The sequence below is a fragment of the Zonotrichia leucophrys genome, chromosome 4A (genome assembly GCF_028769735.1).
Source record: "Zonotrichia leucophrys gambelii isolate GWCS_2022_RI chromosome 4A, RI_Zleu_2.0, whole genome shotgun sequence".
Lineage (NCBI taxonomy): Eukaryota > Metazoa > Chordata > Aves > Passeriformes > Passerellidae > Zonotrichia > Zonotrichia leucophrys.
In genome coordinates this window covers 3,630,585-3,647,106 of record NC_088174.1, presented here as the reverse complement: position 1 = coordinate 3,647,106, position 16,522 = coordinate 3,630,585, and the positions used below count along the sequence as shown (strand labels likewise).

The 16,522-nt window shown below is 50.7% G+C and overlaps 1 protein-coding gene across 6 annotated transcripts in view; it reads right to left on the bottom strand.

Annotated features, from left to right (window-relative positions):
• LOC135447896 (gamma-aminobutyric acid receptor subunit alpha-3-like) overlaps nucleotides 1–14,403 on the bottom strand; it is an 85,508-nt gene extending 71,105 nt beyond the window's left edge. Inside the window, exon 1 of one of the 6 annotated variants that reach the window (XM_064713086.1) lies at nucleotides 14,366–14,403. In XM_064713086.1, coding sequence (XP_064569156.1) covers nucleotides 14,366–14,383 — 18 coding nt within the window. In that variant the 5' untranslated portion in view covers nucleotides 14,384–14,403. Of the gene's footprint in view, nucleotides 1–1,147; nucleotides 1,363–2,199; nucleotides 2,392–2,446; nucleotides 2,601–2,633; nucleotides 2,987–14,365 lie in introns of those variants that run through there. The other 5 variants (XM_064713089.1, XM_064713088.1, XM_064713083.1 and 2 more) reach the window with 5 other exon arrangements.
• Nucleotides 14,404–16,522: the final 2,119 nt, after the last annotated feature.

Here is a 16,522-nt window from a genome sequence, read left to right as displayed (position 1 = left end):
ACAATCACAACTGGAAATACAACCGTGCTGACAGAATTCACAGCTCTGTGTATCTGCAATTCCATGTACACACCAACCTCTGGAAAACTGGCCAGCAGTGCAAACACTGCTCACCAAGCCCTGCTGTTTTTCACTGGCACTTTTGACCTTCACCCCAGAGCCATCTTCCCCTGGCTGGGGGAACAATCCCCACACCTCAGCAGCCTCCCTGCCCTGGCAGGAGCCCAGCAGGACTGTCAGAGCCAGGAACAGCCAGAGACACACAGGGAGCGTGTATGGTGCAAGGCATCCCTGTACATCCACTCTGTGCCACACACGGCTGCGCTGCCTCCGTGCTTCCAGAATGGGAGTGAATGCAAGCCAAGTACAATACATTTAGCCCATGGGCAGAGGAGATGGCAAAAGACTCACCACTGGGCAAAAGCCTGAAAAGCTGGATTATTTACTACACTCTCTGGCTGGGTATGTAATTATGTCAGTGTTCAGCCTGGGTATTGTGCTACTTTTTGTAAACAGTTGGCAGGAATACTCGGACTGAGATGAGGGGCTGGGCTCTGTCTCCAGTGTGGAGAGAAGCAGGCTGAAGAGGACATGGTCTACTTAGACAAAAAAAAAAAACAACTGAGGTGAAAGAACACATTAAGCAGGAAAAGGCAAAGGAGAAGCTGAGAGTGAAGTGGGACAGGTGGCAGTCTACTGACAAAAGGAGAAGAAAGGAGAAAGAACAGAAGGGGAAAAGCTCCATGATGCAGACTTGTGATAAGGAGCTCCAAAGCGAGGAGAAGCAGCAGTGCCCTGAGCCGAGGGTGTCTCGCAGCAGTGCAGACAATGCATCTGTGCCTCCCCACACGCCGGGCTGGCTGAGGCTGAAAACCAGGAGCAGATTCCAGGGGAAGGACACAGCAGCCTCCAGGGCAGCGTGTGCCGAGGGCCCAGGTGCAGCTGCAATCCCTCCAGCTGCTCTCTCAGAAAGGAGCAGCAGGGTCAGGCTCCAGCACTCCTGCCTCTGTGCACTGCGGGACACAGGCTGAAGGGCAACCTGGCCAAACTCCACCTAAACAGCATCACCCCAAAACCCCCCAAAATCCCGCATCCTCCAGGGCAAGGAAAAAGTTAAGAGGCAGACTACAGAAAGGACAAGACTTGCCTGAACCACAAGTAGCATCTTCTAGTTGTGGGCTGGTCCTGCCTCAGCACCTGCTGTTTTCTTTGCGCTCACCAGAAGGGCACTAAGGGGAGGGAGAGGTGAGGGAGCAAACCTGCTCTGCTGTTGCCATCAGAACAACTCGGGTGAGCAGCCACTGGGAGCTGCTCTTGCCAGCCCACGGCAGCAGGAATCTCACCAGAGGGTCCTGGTTCTCTGTTTTTGTCTGGGGACGCTGCTGCATTTGCAGCCACTCAGCAGCAGATTCGAGGGAGACACTACAGATGCAATTGGCCAGGGAAATGAACTATTTGTTCAATTGTACTTCTCTTGTCCAGGCGAGAACCATTCTGGCAGAAGGCAGAGTGAGGAACAATGGCTAAGTGTTGCAGTGGGGACTGTCTGCCACTTAATTGCATTAGGCTATTCCTTTTTAATGATCCATATCTCAGTCCTAGTAACTCTGGGAGAAGGAGAAAAGACCTAGAGCTCTTTTTCCCTCTCCCCAGCCTCAGAAACTGCAGCCCCCAAAACTCCTTTCCCTCCCCAGCCCAACACAGCATCTGTGCCCATTAGGCCTGGCTGCAGGATTCAGGGGGAAATTTGACTTTGCTTTACTACACCTTTCTCCCTTCCTCTGCATCCCCCGTCCGGCTCCAGCCAGGGGGGCTCAGCACCGTCCTCCTCCCGGCTTTTCTCCCCGCAGCCGCTCTCCCCGTTCTCCAGCCGGCAGTGCCAGCCGTGCAGGTTGGATACCCGGCGGGGAGCACCGGGCACGGCTCCGCTCCGGACCGACACGCGCGGGACCTGCCGCGGGAGCAGGGATGCTCCGAGCCGCCCGCCGAGCCCCCCCCTTCCCTCCTCGCTCCGCCTATTGTCCGCGACCCCCAGACAATACCGGGGGCCAGCACAGCCAACGCTAATTCACCCACATAATTACAGGCAGCCCCATCCCATCCCATCCCCGCGCTGCCCCCCGCGCCCGCCGCCCCGGGGATGCTCGGGGAGCCCCGGGGGAGCGGGGACGCGCCCGCCGCCCGCCCGCCCGCACTCACCGGCGCCGGCTGCCCCGGCGGGGGGCTCGGGGGGCGGCGGGAGCCCGCCCGGCTCCGCAGCGCTGCGCAGGGCTCCGCGCCCAGCCCGCCGTGCCGCCCGGCCGGGGCTGCCCGTGCTGCCTGCGCGCTGCTCCGGCCGCGGCCAGCCAGGCAGACAGCGAGGGAGGGAGAGAGGGAGGGGAGCAGCATCCCCCCGCCTTCCTCCTCCTCCTCCTCCTCCCCGCGCCCCGGAGGAGGGTTTACCCACCCGCTTTGTGCCGAGCCGCCCGCCTCGCAGCGCAGGCAGCGGGGATGGGTCGCTGGCTCTTGCCCCGCTTCGGGGCCACCTCGCCGAGCGATGGATGCTCCGGGCTCCTCCGCCCAGCCCCGGCCTCAGAGCACCGCCATCCTCTCGGCGCTGGAGGATGAGCAGAGCAGGGTTGGCTGCTCCCTACCTGTTGAAGGGGGCAGCTCCTCGAGGCGCTGGTGCTCCTGCCGGGAGGTGGGCAGCACCCCAAGCTGCCGGGCCTGGCCGGGTCTCCCGCCGGGGCAGGGAAGTTTGGCCCACAAGTTGCGATTGCCGAGGTTATATCGCAATAAAACGATAGGCAGAGGGGGAAAACGCGGGGAAGGGGAAAGGAGGTAAAATGCAGCGAGGAGCAGGCAGCGAAGGCAAGGGCAGAAGCGGTGTGGAAATGCAGGGAGCCCGGAGGAAGGGCTGGCCACAGCCGGCTGGGCTCAGGGAGGTTTTGCAGAGGCACACGGCAGCGAAGCTGGGAAGGCGAAAGCTGACAGTGAGGCACTCTCAAAATATATTGTCCCTGCAGAGCTCTCCCTGCTCTGCACGCACCGCAAGGCTCAGCCGCAGCTGACTCGAGGTACAGAACCTGCCCTCCAGCACAGGGCTGTGGGGTGGCCATGGAGCACCACTGCTGACCACCCCAGAGCTCCTCTGGAAAATACTCTTGGTTCTGAACACTTAAAATAACACGGAAACATACTTCAGGACAAGGGCCCTCAAGGCATGGGTGATTAAATCCAATTTAACTGTCAGTTCTCTGCATTGAGGTATTAGAAAATGACCCAGTTCTTGCTTCCAGGAGAAAGGGGCAATCACGGTTCTACCTCATCCCTGCAGAACACACAGCCATCCTGACTTTGGTGAGATAGGAGTATTTATCATCATATTCCTGGACAGTAGGAAGAGAACCTCATCTCTCTTTCAAAGCCAGATTTCATCTCCCTGTGGATTGAGGATGGTGTTTACTAATCCATGTATCCAGATGTATCTGTAGGCAGCAGGTAGAGTTCTGCTTTCCTCTGCTGGGCTGGGTCCCCAGGCAAGACCTGAGGAGCTCACAAGATCTGAAGACCAACATCTCGAACAGAAACTGTTCACTGCCCTCAAAATCAAATCTGCCATATTTCAGACCAGAGCATCTTTAGTGTTACTGCAACGCTTGGCTCACTTACAGGAACTCTGAACCACCACAAACCCTAATCAAGATAAGTTTCTCCAGCCCTCAACATCACATCCAGCTCCAGACAATGGAGATTAAATACTCACAGGACAATTTTGCAATAGCAGCAAGACCTTCAAGTTGTTATTTTCTGTCCTCTTAAAAATATTTTGCCTGAGCAGCAGAGACCTAAGTTGAGAGATCTCATGTGGACAGCCAACATTTTAATTGTCCTCAGGCTGTTCACACATGAATGACAGCACCCAGTACATGGTGCAGGGCTGTTGCCATTTAAAAAAAAAAGTCTGTTTCTGCATTGAACTCCTCCTGCCATAACATAAAGCATCACTCAAGAAGACAGCTGTGTGTGCACGCTGGCAGAGGAGCTTTTTGCCGGTCTCCAAAACTAGGACAAATCGTAGGATCATAGGAAAACTTGAACTGGAAGAGATTTCAGGACACCAGCAGCTAATCTAGTGTCCTACTCAGGGCATGGCCAGCAAAGGAAGAGCCCTGGAAGCAACACAATTTGGCCATAGCTCTTCCCACGGAATTCCTGCTTGCATCCACGTTTCCTCCAAGCCACGTCTTCTGTTCCTCATTTATATGCTTGTGAACAAAAGAGTGTTGGCAAGGGAACAGGGAAGAGCCCAGAGGGAGTCCCAAGGCACAGCTATTCCCTCAGCTAAGAGCCCCAAGGGTCTGGCCCACCATCTTCCCCATGAGAGGAGGTGTTCCAATGGAAAATACACCAGGATGGCCATGCCCAGACAGGGGACATGGCCTGCTCAAGGACATTGATAACCCTGAGGCTGAGAGCAGAAATCGTCCTCACACTTGTTCTTCCTCTTTTCCAAACTGATTCAGCTGCTGGCATGAGCTGCCTTGGATTTGAGAAGAGGCATGAAACAGAATCAGTGAGACAGGCATATCCGGAGACAGAAGTGACTCAGGATTTTAAATGGCTCGTATTGAAGAACATTCCAAGATTTACACATTTAACAACAGTCAGAGGCAATGAAAACCATGCTTCTCCTGAGGCCTCTTCTTCCACAAGCAACAGTCACACCCAGTTCCCCAGGAGCAACATCTCATACTCTGCCCTGAGATGCCTTCACCAACCTCTGCCTCCCCACTCAGATGTCTCTGACACTGCCAGCAGCCTGAGTGAATCTTGGGTGCATGGCCCTTCACTGGAAGATCTTTTCCAAGAACCTAAAAATCCAGTTGAATCCCTTCCCTTGTAGCCACAGCACAGGTTCTCACAAAGGTGGGGAAGAGACTAATTGGAGTCAGACAGAAAAGAGAGCACCACATGAACACTGAGCTGCTGAGAGCAGAGCAGGAGATGCAGCACCTAAGAAAGGAACAGCTCCCAAATTAGGAGGTCTTGGATGTACATTCTGTAACCCTTTCTGCCCCTCCAGATGTGCTGATCCACACCATAATCAGCTCATGCAAGTCCTTGGCAGAGCAGGCACCTGTGCACCACAGCAAGGTCTGCTTCCAGCTGCCAAGCCATTAATCAAAATATCCACCAGTCAAAGCCCTCCTGGAGCAGAGAGGCTGTGCCAGAGCTCCCAAAAATCTCATGCCCCTCCTGATTTGCTCACCCCACCTGTTAGCCCTGCAGAGATATCAAGGGAGGCTTGGAAATCTTCCTTTATCCCAGCCAGTGCTGAAAACCAACTGACCCATAAGAGAAGAGAGTGCTCCCACCATCTGGACAGTGCATGATGATGGAATTAAAGACATAAGGGCTATCCAGCAGTAGCACAGGAGGGGTTTGGACAACAGGGGATGCTGTCAGGATGGAAGAAAGAGGCTTTGGCCAGGGAAGCAGGCATTAGGTAGCTTAAGAAGTCCAATTTTAGACAACCTTTTCTCTGGGGGGTATGGGTAGTGTTATCAATATCTAGTTGTAATTGCTTTGATCTCTGCTCTATTCAGAAGTAAAGGTAACCCTCCATTAAGAGTATCAGTCTCTGTGGATACATTCATCAATTTAAGAGAGGTAAAAACATCTTGTGAAACCTGTAAGCAATTATCTTTTAATGCATCTCTCCATCATAAGGCTTTTAATTTCTTTTTTAAACTATCTAACCTCCCTGTCTGCCTTTACCTGCTGGAACACCTCCCTGAACTCTGGCACAGTCCAGGAGCTCATGGCTTTGATGCAAAACCTTTCTTATGGTGGTCAAGGTTAAAATGTGGCTGTCACCACATTATTGAAGAGTAATCTCTCAAAATGGAAGTACAGCAGCCTGGGAATACTTTGCTAATAATTAACAAAGACTTTCCCTCCCATCAACCTGCTCAACAAGCCAGAATAAAAGTCTGCTTGCTTTTAGGTCCGTGCTGCAATGCCCTTGAACAGAATGGAATTGCAGATTTGAGCCCTTCAGCAGCCAAGCAGGAGGGTCCATCCTGCAGGTGCAGGCTGGAGCAGGAGCTTAGGGATGTGCAGCAAACCTCCAGGACACACAGCTCTTGGGGACAAGTCCAGGCCATCCCCATTCCTCCCACCCTCCACCCAAATCAGCATCCAGGGAAGGGCTGAGCCAGGGCACAGCTGACCTTGTCCAGGCTGAAAGGGCAGTGTGCTGGGAGGGACAAGTCCCAGTAACACCTCCCCCAGGGCCACTGGGAGGCACAGAGCCCTCCAAGGACCAAAGATGCTCGGCACAGGGAGGGCAGCGCAGTTACAAATGTCCTGCTGGGGCTCAGGCACTCGCCCTGGCACGTGGAGAAAACAGGACCCAGTGCTGGGCACAGCAGAGTCCTTTGTGCCAGTCCTGTGTGAGGGGGTCCCTGCAAGCTGCCATCCACTTTGGAGCCCTCTCCTGCTGCAGGGACAACAGCCAGCACAGAACAAAGACACTCTGCCTTTCCCTGGAAGCTGCTGGTCCCTCACCGCCGAGGAGCACCATGATGATGTCCTGCTTCCCAAAGAGAAGGGAAGCAGGGAGAGGAAGGAGAGGAGGGCTCTTTTCTCCCTTCTACCCTTAAAGCACCCAAGGACAGCTCGACAGCCTTACAGACCAAACTCCTGTCCCACTCTCCTGGTGTCACCTTTTCTCTCTCCATCCCCACGTGGCAGCTGCCCCTTCTCCCCGCCCGCCCGCTCTTTGCAGCCGGAGCAGCGTCAGAGCCGGCTGCCGCGGTGCTTTATTAGCCCATCTCCATGGCAACTCGCCTCCGGCTCCACTCGGAGAGACCCCCGGCTCCTCCTGCCATAAATCAGCCGCCCTCCCTCCTCCCCGGGCAGCCGCGGGGTCACGGGCTGTGCCAGCCTCCCGGCTGGGGCTGCTCTCTGCCATCTGTGGCACCACCGCGGTCTCACCCCTCAAGCCGAGCCTAACATCCATCCAAAGAGGCAGCATCCAAAAGCTGGTAGCTTGGAGCCACCCGTACCAACCAGCACGGAGCTGGAGCTCTCCTTTGGGCAGGAGCAGAGTCCCCCACCACGGCACCGTGTCCTTCCCCGTGGGAAGGCAGTGCTGCCCCTCCATGTCCATGGTGGAGCTCTCAAAGCCTGCCCTGAGGGGACAAAAGCCACCTAAAATGCTGTGCTGTCCCAAGAGCTGTTTTACCCAGCACAGCTCAAAGCAGGTGACCACAATCCACTGGTCCCCACAAAAACAGACTTTTCTCACACGCTTTTTCCTCATGGCAAGGGGGTACAGGACATGCTCCTTTCAGCCTCTCAAACACACAGCAAAACCTGTTCTTGCTGCTGTAACTCCCCCTCTAAACCTCAGAAAATGGAGAGAGCTTTTGCTTTGCATCCCACGTGTTATGCAGATTGTCACTTCATCCATAAATTCCACGCACCTGATAATGCTGGGACTAAATCCTGACAAGACAAATACGAAGGTGGCTCCTGCCACCAGAAGTTCAGGTAACTGAAGAAGCAGCCTGGCAAAGTAAAAGAGAAAAATGATCATTTTCAGAAGCAGCTGGGGCACTGCAGGCTGTACTGGTGGGAAGGTGATGGGCTTAAGGCACAGCCATCCAGTGGCTCACCTAAAATCACTCACAATCCACAACCAAACATGCACTAGTGGAAAAGATATTTTTTTCCCTCACCTTTGCACATTCCCTGAGAGGAACTGATCAATGTATCCACTGATACATAATCCCAAGGGATGCCTGCAGTGTTTCTACACAAGACCACAATCTTTGTTGCCTTAGCTGAGGCTTCCAGTGTATCTGAGGGTTTACCAATAGCTTAGACAAGCCCAAGGAAACCCAGCAATGACCATCAGGATGGCTGTAAATCTTCATTTCACACAGATGGTCAACATGCATACTAGACAACACCTCACAGAGCTAAAAATCCCTCCCTGCGAGGCACTGCAGAGCTCAAGGGCTGTGTCTAGGCAGATCCTGGTAAAGCAGAGCTGGAGTCTTGTTTCTATGACAAAACGTGCCATCCAAATCTCCAGAAGCCAGGTCCAACTCCATGCAGAAGTACCAGAGCTCTTTTAGCAGGGGGAGCTGTCTCGAAATTCAAAAGCTATGTGCTGGCAGTGGAACAAATTCATAAAAGCTAATGAGCCTGAAAGAGACTGTATTTGTCCTGCAGTCCCTTGGCAAGAGCAAAAATAAACCTGGAGAGAAAGACCTGTTCACATGCTCCCTGTTTTCTGTTCTGCAGCTACAACAGCAGCATCAGTTCAAAGATCCCCCTGTGGAGTCATAAGGTTTTCGATGCCTCAGCATTTCTATTTCTAACGTTGCACATGCTTGTCAACTCCAAATATTCTGAAACAATTTAGATACCTAACACCTAAATCAAGTGCTTACGAAGGCTGGCTTTGAGAGTCCCTGTTTGTGCTTGTTTTTTTTCTGATCCTGGGTCCTTCTGAGTTTTTCTCTGCACCCACAAAGCTGTGAACTCAATTTTTATTCAGAAGGAATCGAGTGGCAGGGAGCCAAAACCTAGAACTTGAAACAAGGCCAGATATCAGGAGGTTCACACTAAAAATTGCTGGGCTTGACAACGGCAGCTGAAGCGTTTGGAAAATGCCCTCTGTTCATGTTTCATGCAATATGTGATAGCAGGTCTTCGTTCCAAACACTCTCCTCAGCAACTCAGAGGAGACCCTGGTCTCATCACAGCTTGATAAACTGAGCTCAGTTTACATCAGCAGCCTTCTGGCACCAAGATGCTGCTGAGCTTCGGGTGCAAAGGCCTTTAGGAGAATAAACCCCCAGGGAAGAGTGAGCTCTGGTGCACTCAGGACCTACCACACCTGGACTCTGAGTGTATTTCTCTCAAAACAGCCATCTCAAGCTCCTTTCCATCAAACAGGAGAGTCACCCATGCAGTGTGGTTGTGGACAGAGCCTGTCAGCAGCAGAGCAGAAGATTCTCAAAGACCTCAGCTGAACCTGCTCCTGTAACAAGAGCTCTAAATGTCACCACGCTGCCTGTGCCACGGTCCCTGGAAGGATTCAGATGTTGTCACGTTTGGTGAAGTTTACAGGGAGCACAGGAAGTCTGAGGCAGTGCCTAACAGTGAATTAACTGAAGAAAACCAGCAGAAACCCAGGTAAGAAGTGCTCTTAATGATGTTAAGGTGCCTGCAAGGGCCAGGCCATTCCAAGCCCTGGCTGCTGGAGCCACCCTTATGGAAGCTGAGGCTGACCCAGCAGCTCAGTGGTTAATGAAAGGAGGAACTTGGTGTCTGGAATGGCTACCTAGAGCAAAGGGCAGAGAGAGTTAAAATAAAAAAGTGGGTATTTATTAAAGGCCTTTAACAGGCACACCTTGGGCAGTGCAGGAGCCTGGCAGAGGCTATACCCAAGATGGACAGTGGTCATGAGTTCTTTGGGCTGATATAAGTTTGGTTCCCCAATTACAACTTCAGGTAATTCACATTCACATTCCCTCAGTTTGCTTCCCCCTAATTAAAAAACAAAAAATGCTTATACTTTTTGGCTGTGATGGCATCCTTGGCTCTCAGGCCTGGAAGGATTGTTCTGTCTGACCAAACTGAAGAGAGCTTCCCAACACTCTGTATGGAGTTCAGAGCTTCATACTAATGCAGTGCAGGATGTGAAAAATAAAAAAGCTAAAGCTTAAGGCATCATTCTCAGAAATGGTTAGTGTGTTAGCCTTGTCCTGGCAGAAAGGCACAACAAAAGGAGCAGCTCAGAGCCCCACGACTCCGCTGTTACACACACAGCTCCTCATGCTGCACAGCTGGGGCTGGGGGACTGCCTTAGCCATCAGTGCAGCTCCTGGCCTTCCCTCACTTCCCTATGGCTGGTGGAGACCCCCAATCCCTGGAGCACACTCAGTCCCGTGCATTACACACCCCAGCAGCAGTTTGCTGCCAGAACTGGGCCAGCACTGAGGCAGGCACCAGGCTGTGGTGCCAGGGCGGGCAGTGGGAGCTCCTCCCTGGCACAGCGCTTTGGAGGCTCCAGCTGGAGCTGTGGCTGCACGTGTACAGCTGATCTCAGCCTCTGCCAGGGCCTGCCAGCTTCAGGAGGGGCTGCTTGGTGTAAACAGGTCACAGACAAACAGCCAGGGGAGTTGTGCTTTTGGTGACAGGAAGGAGGAGCAGAACAGCTCTGCACGGGAGGAAGCGCCGCAGGGCACGGGCACAGGCAGATGTTCTGCTGCTCCCAGTGCCTGGCACTGGGACATGGAGCCTCTGGAAATGCAGCCTGCCTCAGCCAAACAGGGAAACACAGACCCAGGGACACTCAAAATGAGAAAAGAGATGCTGTAATTTCCCCCAAACCAGCAATAGCCACAACAGACCAAGCTGTGTGATCCAGAACAGCCCTACACTGCAGGAAGCCCTGAAGCTGCTTGGGCTGTGTGGTTTCCACTCCACATCCCAAAACCCACCAGCATTCAGTACTGGGAAACTGAAACCAGCAACTTCTCCTCTGTCTTCTCCCTCCCACAGCAGCTGAGAGCAGTTTGGATAAGACAACATTGGTCAAAAGCTACCAAATATTCAGGTTAGCTGCTCCCTTCCTGTGGGGTGCTGAGCTGTTCTGGTGAATTTTCCACAGCAGCAGCCAGAATGAGTGCAGGTCCTGGTTCTGAGTGAGCTCCAGTGCTGACAGAACCCACCTGCATTCAAGCAGCAATCAACAAAGAGTGTGTTAAAGCTCCACACCACAAAAATATAAGAACTTCATGACTTCCTCCCCATTGACAGACTAACCTATATTTAAATAGGAGAATTAATGCTAGAATGAGTAACCAGGGTCCTCCCTCTACGACAAGCTTACATCTGTACATTATTAACAAATCACCAATATATAACAAATCAAACAAGCAGGGTATTAAATATCTTGTTAACCCAACAGAGGAGCATCCATTAAGAAAGATTATGCAGAATTCACCTGCTGGAATCGGGCCCAGCAATGTAGAGAGCACCAGGCTGCAGCATCTGAGCTCCAAACTTTGCAGGATTCACTCAGAGGTTCTGAGCTTTACTTTGTTCCAGCTGATAGGAGAGGATAATAATGGCCAGGATCCTTTCTGCTTCCCCAGTCCAGCCAGCCCCACCATTAGGGAGGAGAGCTCCTCCTGTCTGGGAGCCAATGCACACACCACCCTCTTGATTTGTAATTAGTGGAATAAGAATGCTCAGTCAGCTGGGAAATCTGCCTGAGTAAATGACATCCTCAAGTGCTTTCTAATGCAAGGAAGGCAGCCTCTCACTTCACTGAGCTAATGGGCTGCAGTGGGGGGCACCAGAATTTCTCCCATGGACCCACATGCACCCAGGAACATTTCTGTAGCTAATTCTCCAAGCCAGCAACCCCAGCTGGGCACCTGGGAGTAGCTGCAAGGTCCTGCCAAGAGTTTGTGTCAGTAATTAATCTGCCTCAGCCTCACAGCACTTGCTCCCTCCTCAAGGCACAAACTGTTTAAGGAAATAGACTCGTGGGTCAGGGGATTTGGGAGCTCCAGAAAGCCCAGAGGCAGGTTCAAGGGCAGCTGCAGAGCTATTTCTGTGGGACAGGACTTGAGGAGTGAGAGAACAGAGGTTGTGAGTCAAGGCAGGAGCTGCACAGCACCTGGCAAGCCACACACTGGAATATTAACTAAAATAACCCTCTGCCTCATCTCTTTTACATTCAGGTGCACAGGGGAATCCATCAAGGTAATTTATGGTGTGTAGCTCCTGAAATGCCAATCAAAGGAAGCCCAGAGTAACAAGTGTGTTAAAAGGGACCTCATTGATCACTATCTCCACAAACACAGCCTTAATTCCTTCAATCCTGGTTAATCAGGCTACTTTGTTACTTTTCTTACACAAAGGATCAGTGGGAAGCATTAGCTATGCAGCCCCCAGAAAGCTTCCCAGGTGATGGAGGTGGTGTTTGGTGGTGTGGAACATCTCCAAGGTCCTCAAAGGGCCCCTGACAGAGCTTGTCAAAAGGACAGGGGTTTTTCTCCCTCTTCCATAAGTGGAAATTTCTCCACGCACAAACCGCCAAGATTTGATGCAAACCTGACAATTAGCAGATGCAGAGATGATAATTAGGAAGGCAGAGAGAAAAGAAAGAGCTGTGCTGAATTCCAGGAGCCCACAGCCCTGTTCCACAAGTGGAGCAGGCTCACGTGTTCTGCCAGCAGCAGCAGCAGAAGGGACCTTGGGTCTGCAAATCTGGATCTATCCAACCTGTCAGGAGCTGGGGCAGGGAAAGAACCACTCCAGCCCCTTCTCCTTCCACCTTCTGTTTAACAACAAACTGGCTTTCCCTAGGTCTTTCATGAGGTATTTTTGCTCTTTTTTTTTTGCCAAGGAAGCCCCTCTGACCTTTTTGCATGGGCTGGTGTGCTGCTGCATTGCTGTGAGCTGTAACATGCTGGAAAGGGTTGGGATAGCAGGAGGTAATGCACAGATCAGGGCTAGATCTGCTCTTATTAAGTATAATAATTACCGATCTGGAAGAGGGAATAAGCAGCACATTAATTAAATTTGAAGAGGATCTGAAACAGGGGAGCTGCCAACAACAAAATTGAAAAAAATTATATAAAGAGGAGGGGAAAAAAAAATCAAGTGGGAAGAAAGCAGAACCTGCGAGAAGAAAAGACACTGAAAAGAAGCCGTGGGGGAAGGAGAAGGTTTGGCTCTACTTTACCCCAACAGCCCCAGAAGTCTTTACTTATTTCTGCTTTTTTTCCACAAAACCAAAGCAACCCCCAGGCAGAAAAGGCTTTGGCAGACCATTGCAAGAAGAGAAGCCCAACCATGTTTTTTACTTCAACACTGTTAGGAAGGAATGGTGGAAGCTTTGTCCCCACATGAGGAAGCTTTTACCAAAGGGCCATTTTGTCAACATGTAGAGATTCATCCAAATTCAAGCTTTTTTCTGCAGAGCATGGCAATGAAGTTCAGCAAGGTAGCCCTGCATTCAGCCCAACACAATATGAACACAAAATTTCACCCCTTCCTGGTTTTTTTGAGGGTGTAGGGGTTTAGTAAAGCAGTCTCAGGATGCCAAAGAAGGCAGGGAGGGGCATGCTACAGTGTGATCGTGTTCACAGGGGTCCCAGGATGAGGGAAGAGACAAGGATCTGACTCCATGGTTCAGAAGGTTTGATTTATTATTTTATGATAGATATTACATTAAAACTATACTAAAGTAACAGAAGAAAGGATTTAATCAGAGGGCTAGCTAAGAATAGAATAGGGAAGAATGATAACAAAGGCTTGTGGCTTGGACTCTCTGAGCTAGTTGGGCTGTGATTGGCCATTAATTACAAACATCCAACATGGGCCAATCACAGATGCACCTGTTGCATTCCACAGCAGCAGATAATCATTATTTACATTTTGTTCCTGAGGCCTCTCAGCTTCTCAGGAAGAAAAATCCTAAAGAAAAGATTTTTCATAAAAGATGTCTGTGACACTACAGGAAAGTTTTGCTGAGCAGGAGGGTAACCTGGTGAAACTACAACATCCCCAGGACTCAAAGTCCAAGTGATCACCCTGAGACAGGCACAGGCTCACATTCCTCAATCAAACTGCAAAACAAAAGGGCAAAAAATTCACTTTCCCTGCCCTGCCAGAGGCAGGATTTCCAGCTTCCCTGTGGCTGCCTTAAAGCAGCTCCACATTATGCACTCCAGCGCAGAACACTCTGTTGAGGATTAAATCTACATCCAAAGGTGATGTTTCAGCCGGCCTGCCCTGGAATTGCCGGTAGAATGACATCACCACTAATTAATCAGCCTCTGTACAGACATTTCTCAAATCCCCTGGATTCAAAGCACAGCAATTAGTCACATATTCCAGCAGGAATTGCCACCTTCCTTTCCACTTGCACTGCTCTCCTGTGCCTCGCTGACATCCCAGCTCTGGGGCTGTGCTGCCGAGCCAACCCCAGCATCGATCCACGAGGAGAAGGATCACATGGCATTGCCTGGAGTCCATGTCATTATCCCTGATGGAGTGTTGGCCAACACCACAATTCACAGGAGCAGAAACGCCAGGGACAAAGGAGCATAGATGTCCCCTGCTGCTGCAGGGAGCTGGGCTGCACTCAGCCCTGGAGCAACCTTTCAAAAAGCATACACTGACCACCCACAGCAGGAATAAATCTGAATACACTCAGTGTCCAGGGAGGGCTTGAGTGCAGAACTCCCTCCTCCTTTAGGATTCATCTTCCAGTGTTGCCTTATATATCAAGAGCTCTATTGTCATTATAGTGCAAGGATTCCATACCACCAGAGTTTCATACCTCCTCAATGGTTCTCATAGGCAGTTCCTCTAAGCACTGACTCCTCATAGTCCTTGCAGTAACCATCTGACTCCAGAGCCCACCAATCCATTCTTTTATACCACTGTTCTTATTGGCTACAGCTGTGGCCTGTTAACATCAGGCCTGCTCCTAATCTTTAGTAATTGGTCCAGCTGCAACTCACTGGGGATAAGATTACATTCTCTACCACCTTCATTCACCCATACTGTGTCCCCCTACACTCCAGCACCTTTGTGCCAGGAGGCTGCTGCTGTTTGGGGTAGCTGTAACTCAGCTCAGCTTTGCCAGCTGTGGTGAGAGCAGGGTCTCCTTGGAGTTGGCACAGAAAGCTGAGGAAGGTATTTGGAGGGGTGGGAAGACATGGAATAATTGAAAGGGACAGGAAGGAGTTCAGTGGCTGACAGGTCTACCTGTGAGCACAGGGATTTTGGGATTGATGGGGGAGGTAGGAGCAGCTCAGAAAAGGCCACACTGGTCAAATGCTGGCCTGAAAACACGGGATTTTGGGTCAGAAAGAGCAGCCAGGGCACGTGGGGAGGGGACCAGAGCCCATAAACACTGCGATGGCCACAAGTGTCTGCTGCCAGCAGCCTGTGAAGCCTCTCCAGAAGCAATATCCACGAGGTCAGGGAGTCAAGCACTGCAATCAGGAGTGCCAGCGTTCAGAGCAGCCCCCGTGCCCTCACACACAGACAGAAGAGCAGCAAATTACCAGAGTGTTTAATTACAGAACCCCCTTACCCCCCTCCCAGCACCTCCAGCTCCTGCAGCCAGCCAGATGTGTGTCCCAGATGGAATTAGCACAATGCAGGAGCAGCAGTTCCTGTTTACAGGAGCCGCTATTTGTAGCTGATAAGTAGGGACAGACAGCAGACAGCCATGAAGCTGCAGGAAAACAGGGGATGCTCCTTTGGGAGGGCACAGTGTGGCAGCAGGTGCTGCTTCTGGCTCTTACAGAAGGATTTGATCCCAAGTTTCCATAGGGAGCCACTTGCTTTGGTTCCCAGACGTGTAAGAGACATCGTGGGTCTGACCTACAGCTGTGCCAGGCTCCCCTTACTCCTCCTCAGGGGCAGCTGCCCTGCAGAGAACCCTCTGCTGTCACTGGCACATTTTCTGAAAAATCCTCTTTGCCCTGGATTTTCTCCTGGGAAGCTGAGAAGCCTCAGAGAAAAAGGAAAACAATATTATCTCATTTGCTTCTCCTGTATTTGCTGCTGTGGGATGTGGTTGGAGATTGTTTATCCAAACATGTGAATTGTTTTAACTTAACAGCCAATCATGGCCAGCTGTGTCAAGGCTCTGAGGAGTCACAAGTTTTTATTATTCATTCTTGCTAAGCCTTTATCTTTCTTTAGTATAGTTTTAGTATAGCATAATATAATATCAATCATATAATGTCATCATATCATATCATAATATATTAATATTATTCATTCTTGTTAAGCCTTTCTTTTTCTTTAGTATAGCTTTAGTATAGCATGATATAATATAATATAATATAATATAATATAATATAATATAATATAATATAATATAATATAATATAATTAATATAATATAATATGTATTCGTTCTTGTTAAGCCTTTCTCTTTCTTTAGTATAGGAATAGAATAGAATAGAATAGAATAGAATAGAATAGAATAGAATAGAAATCAGCCTTCTGAGAACATGGAGTCAGATTCTCTCACCTCGTCCTGGGGACCCTCACAAACTCAGCACTCTGGGGTTAAATATTCCAAAATCACACCACCAGAGATCTCCAGCTTGACAGCCAAAAGCATCCAGTGCTCCCCTGCTTGAAGCTCTGCATGTCAATTCTCACAAATTTAAAGAGAGGCTAAAAATAACCTGTCTTCCAGTAGTGGTGGTGTGAAATTAAATTCATTACCATGTGTGAAGCACTCTAATACAATGGTGATGAGTACTACCCGGAGCAGATTGTACAATAGGGAAGAGAAAAAACCCTAAAAGCCACATTGAATGTGAGTGCTCAGGGAGGCAGAGGTGCTGGGGAGAGGAGCAGTGGGGGTCACATAATTGGGCTGTATTGATGCATATGCACAGCCAGGGGTGGGGTAAGGTAAGAGAGGCAGATTCAATTTTCATCTCCCTGAACTTCAGGCTTCACTGCT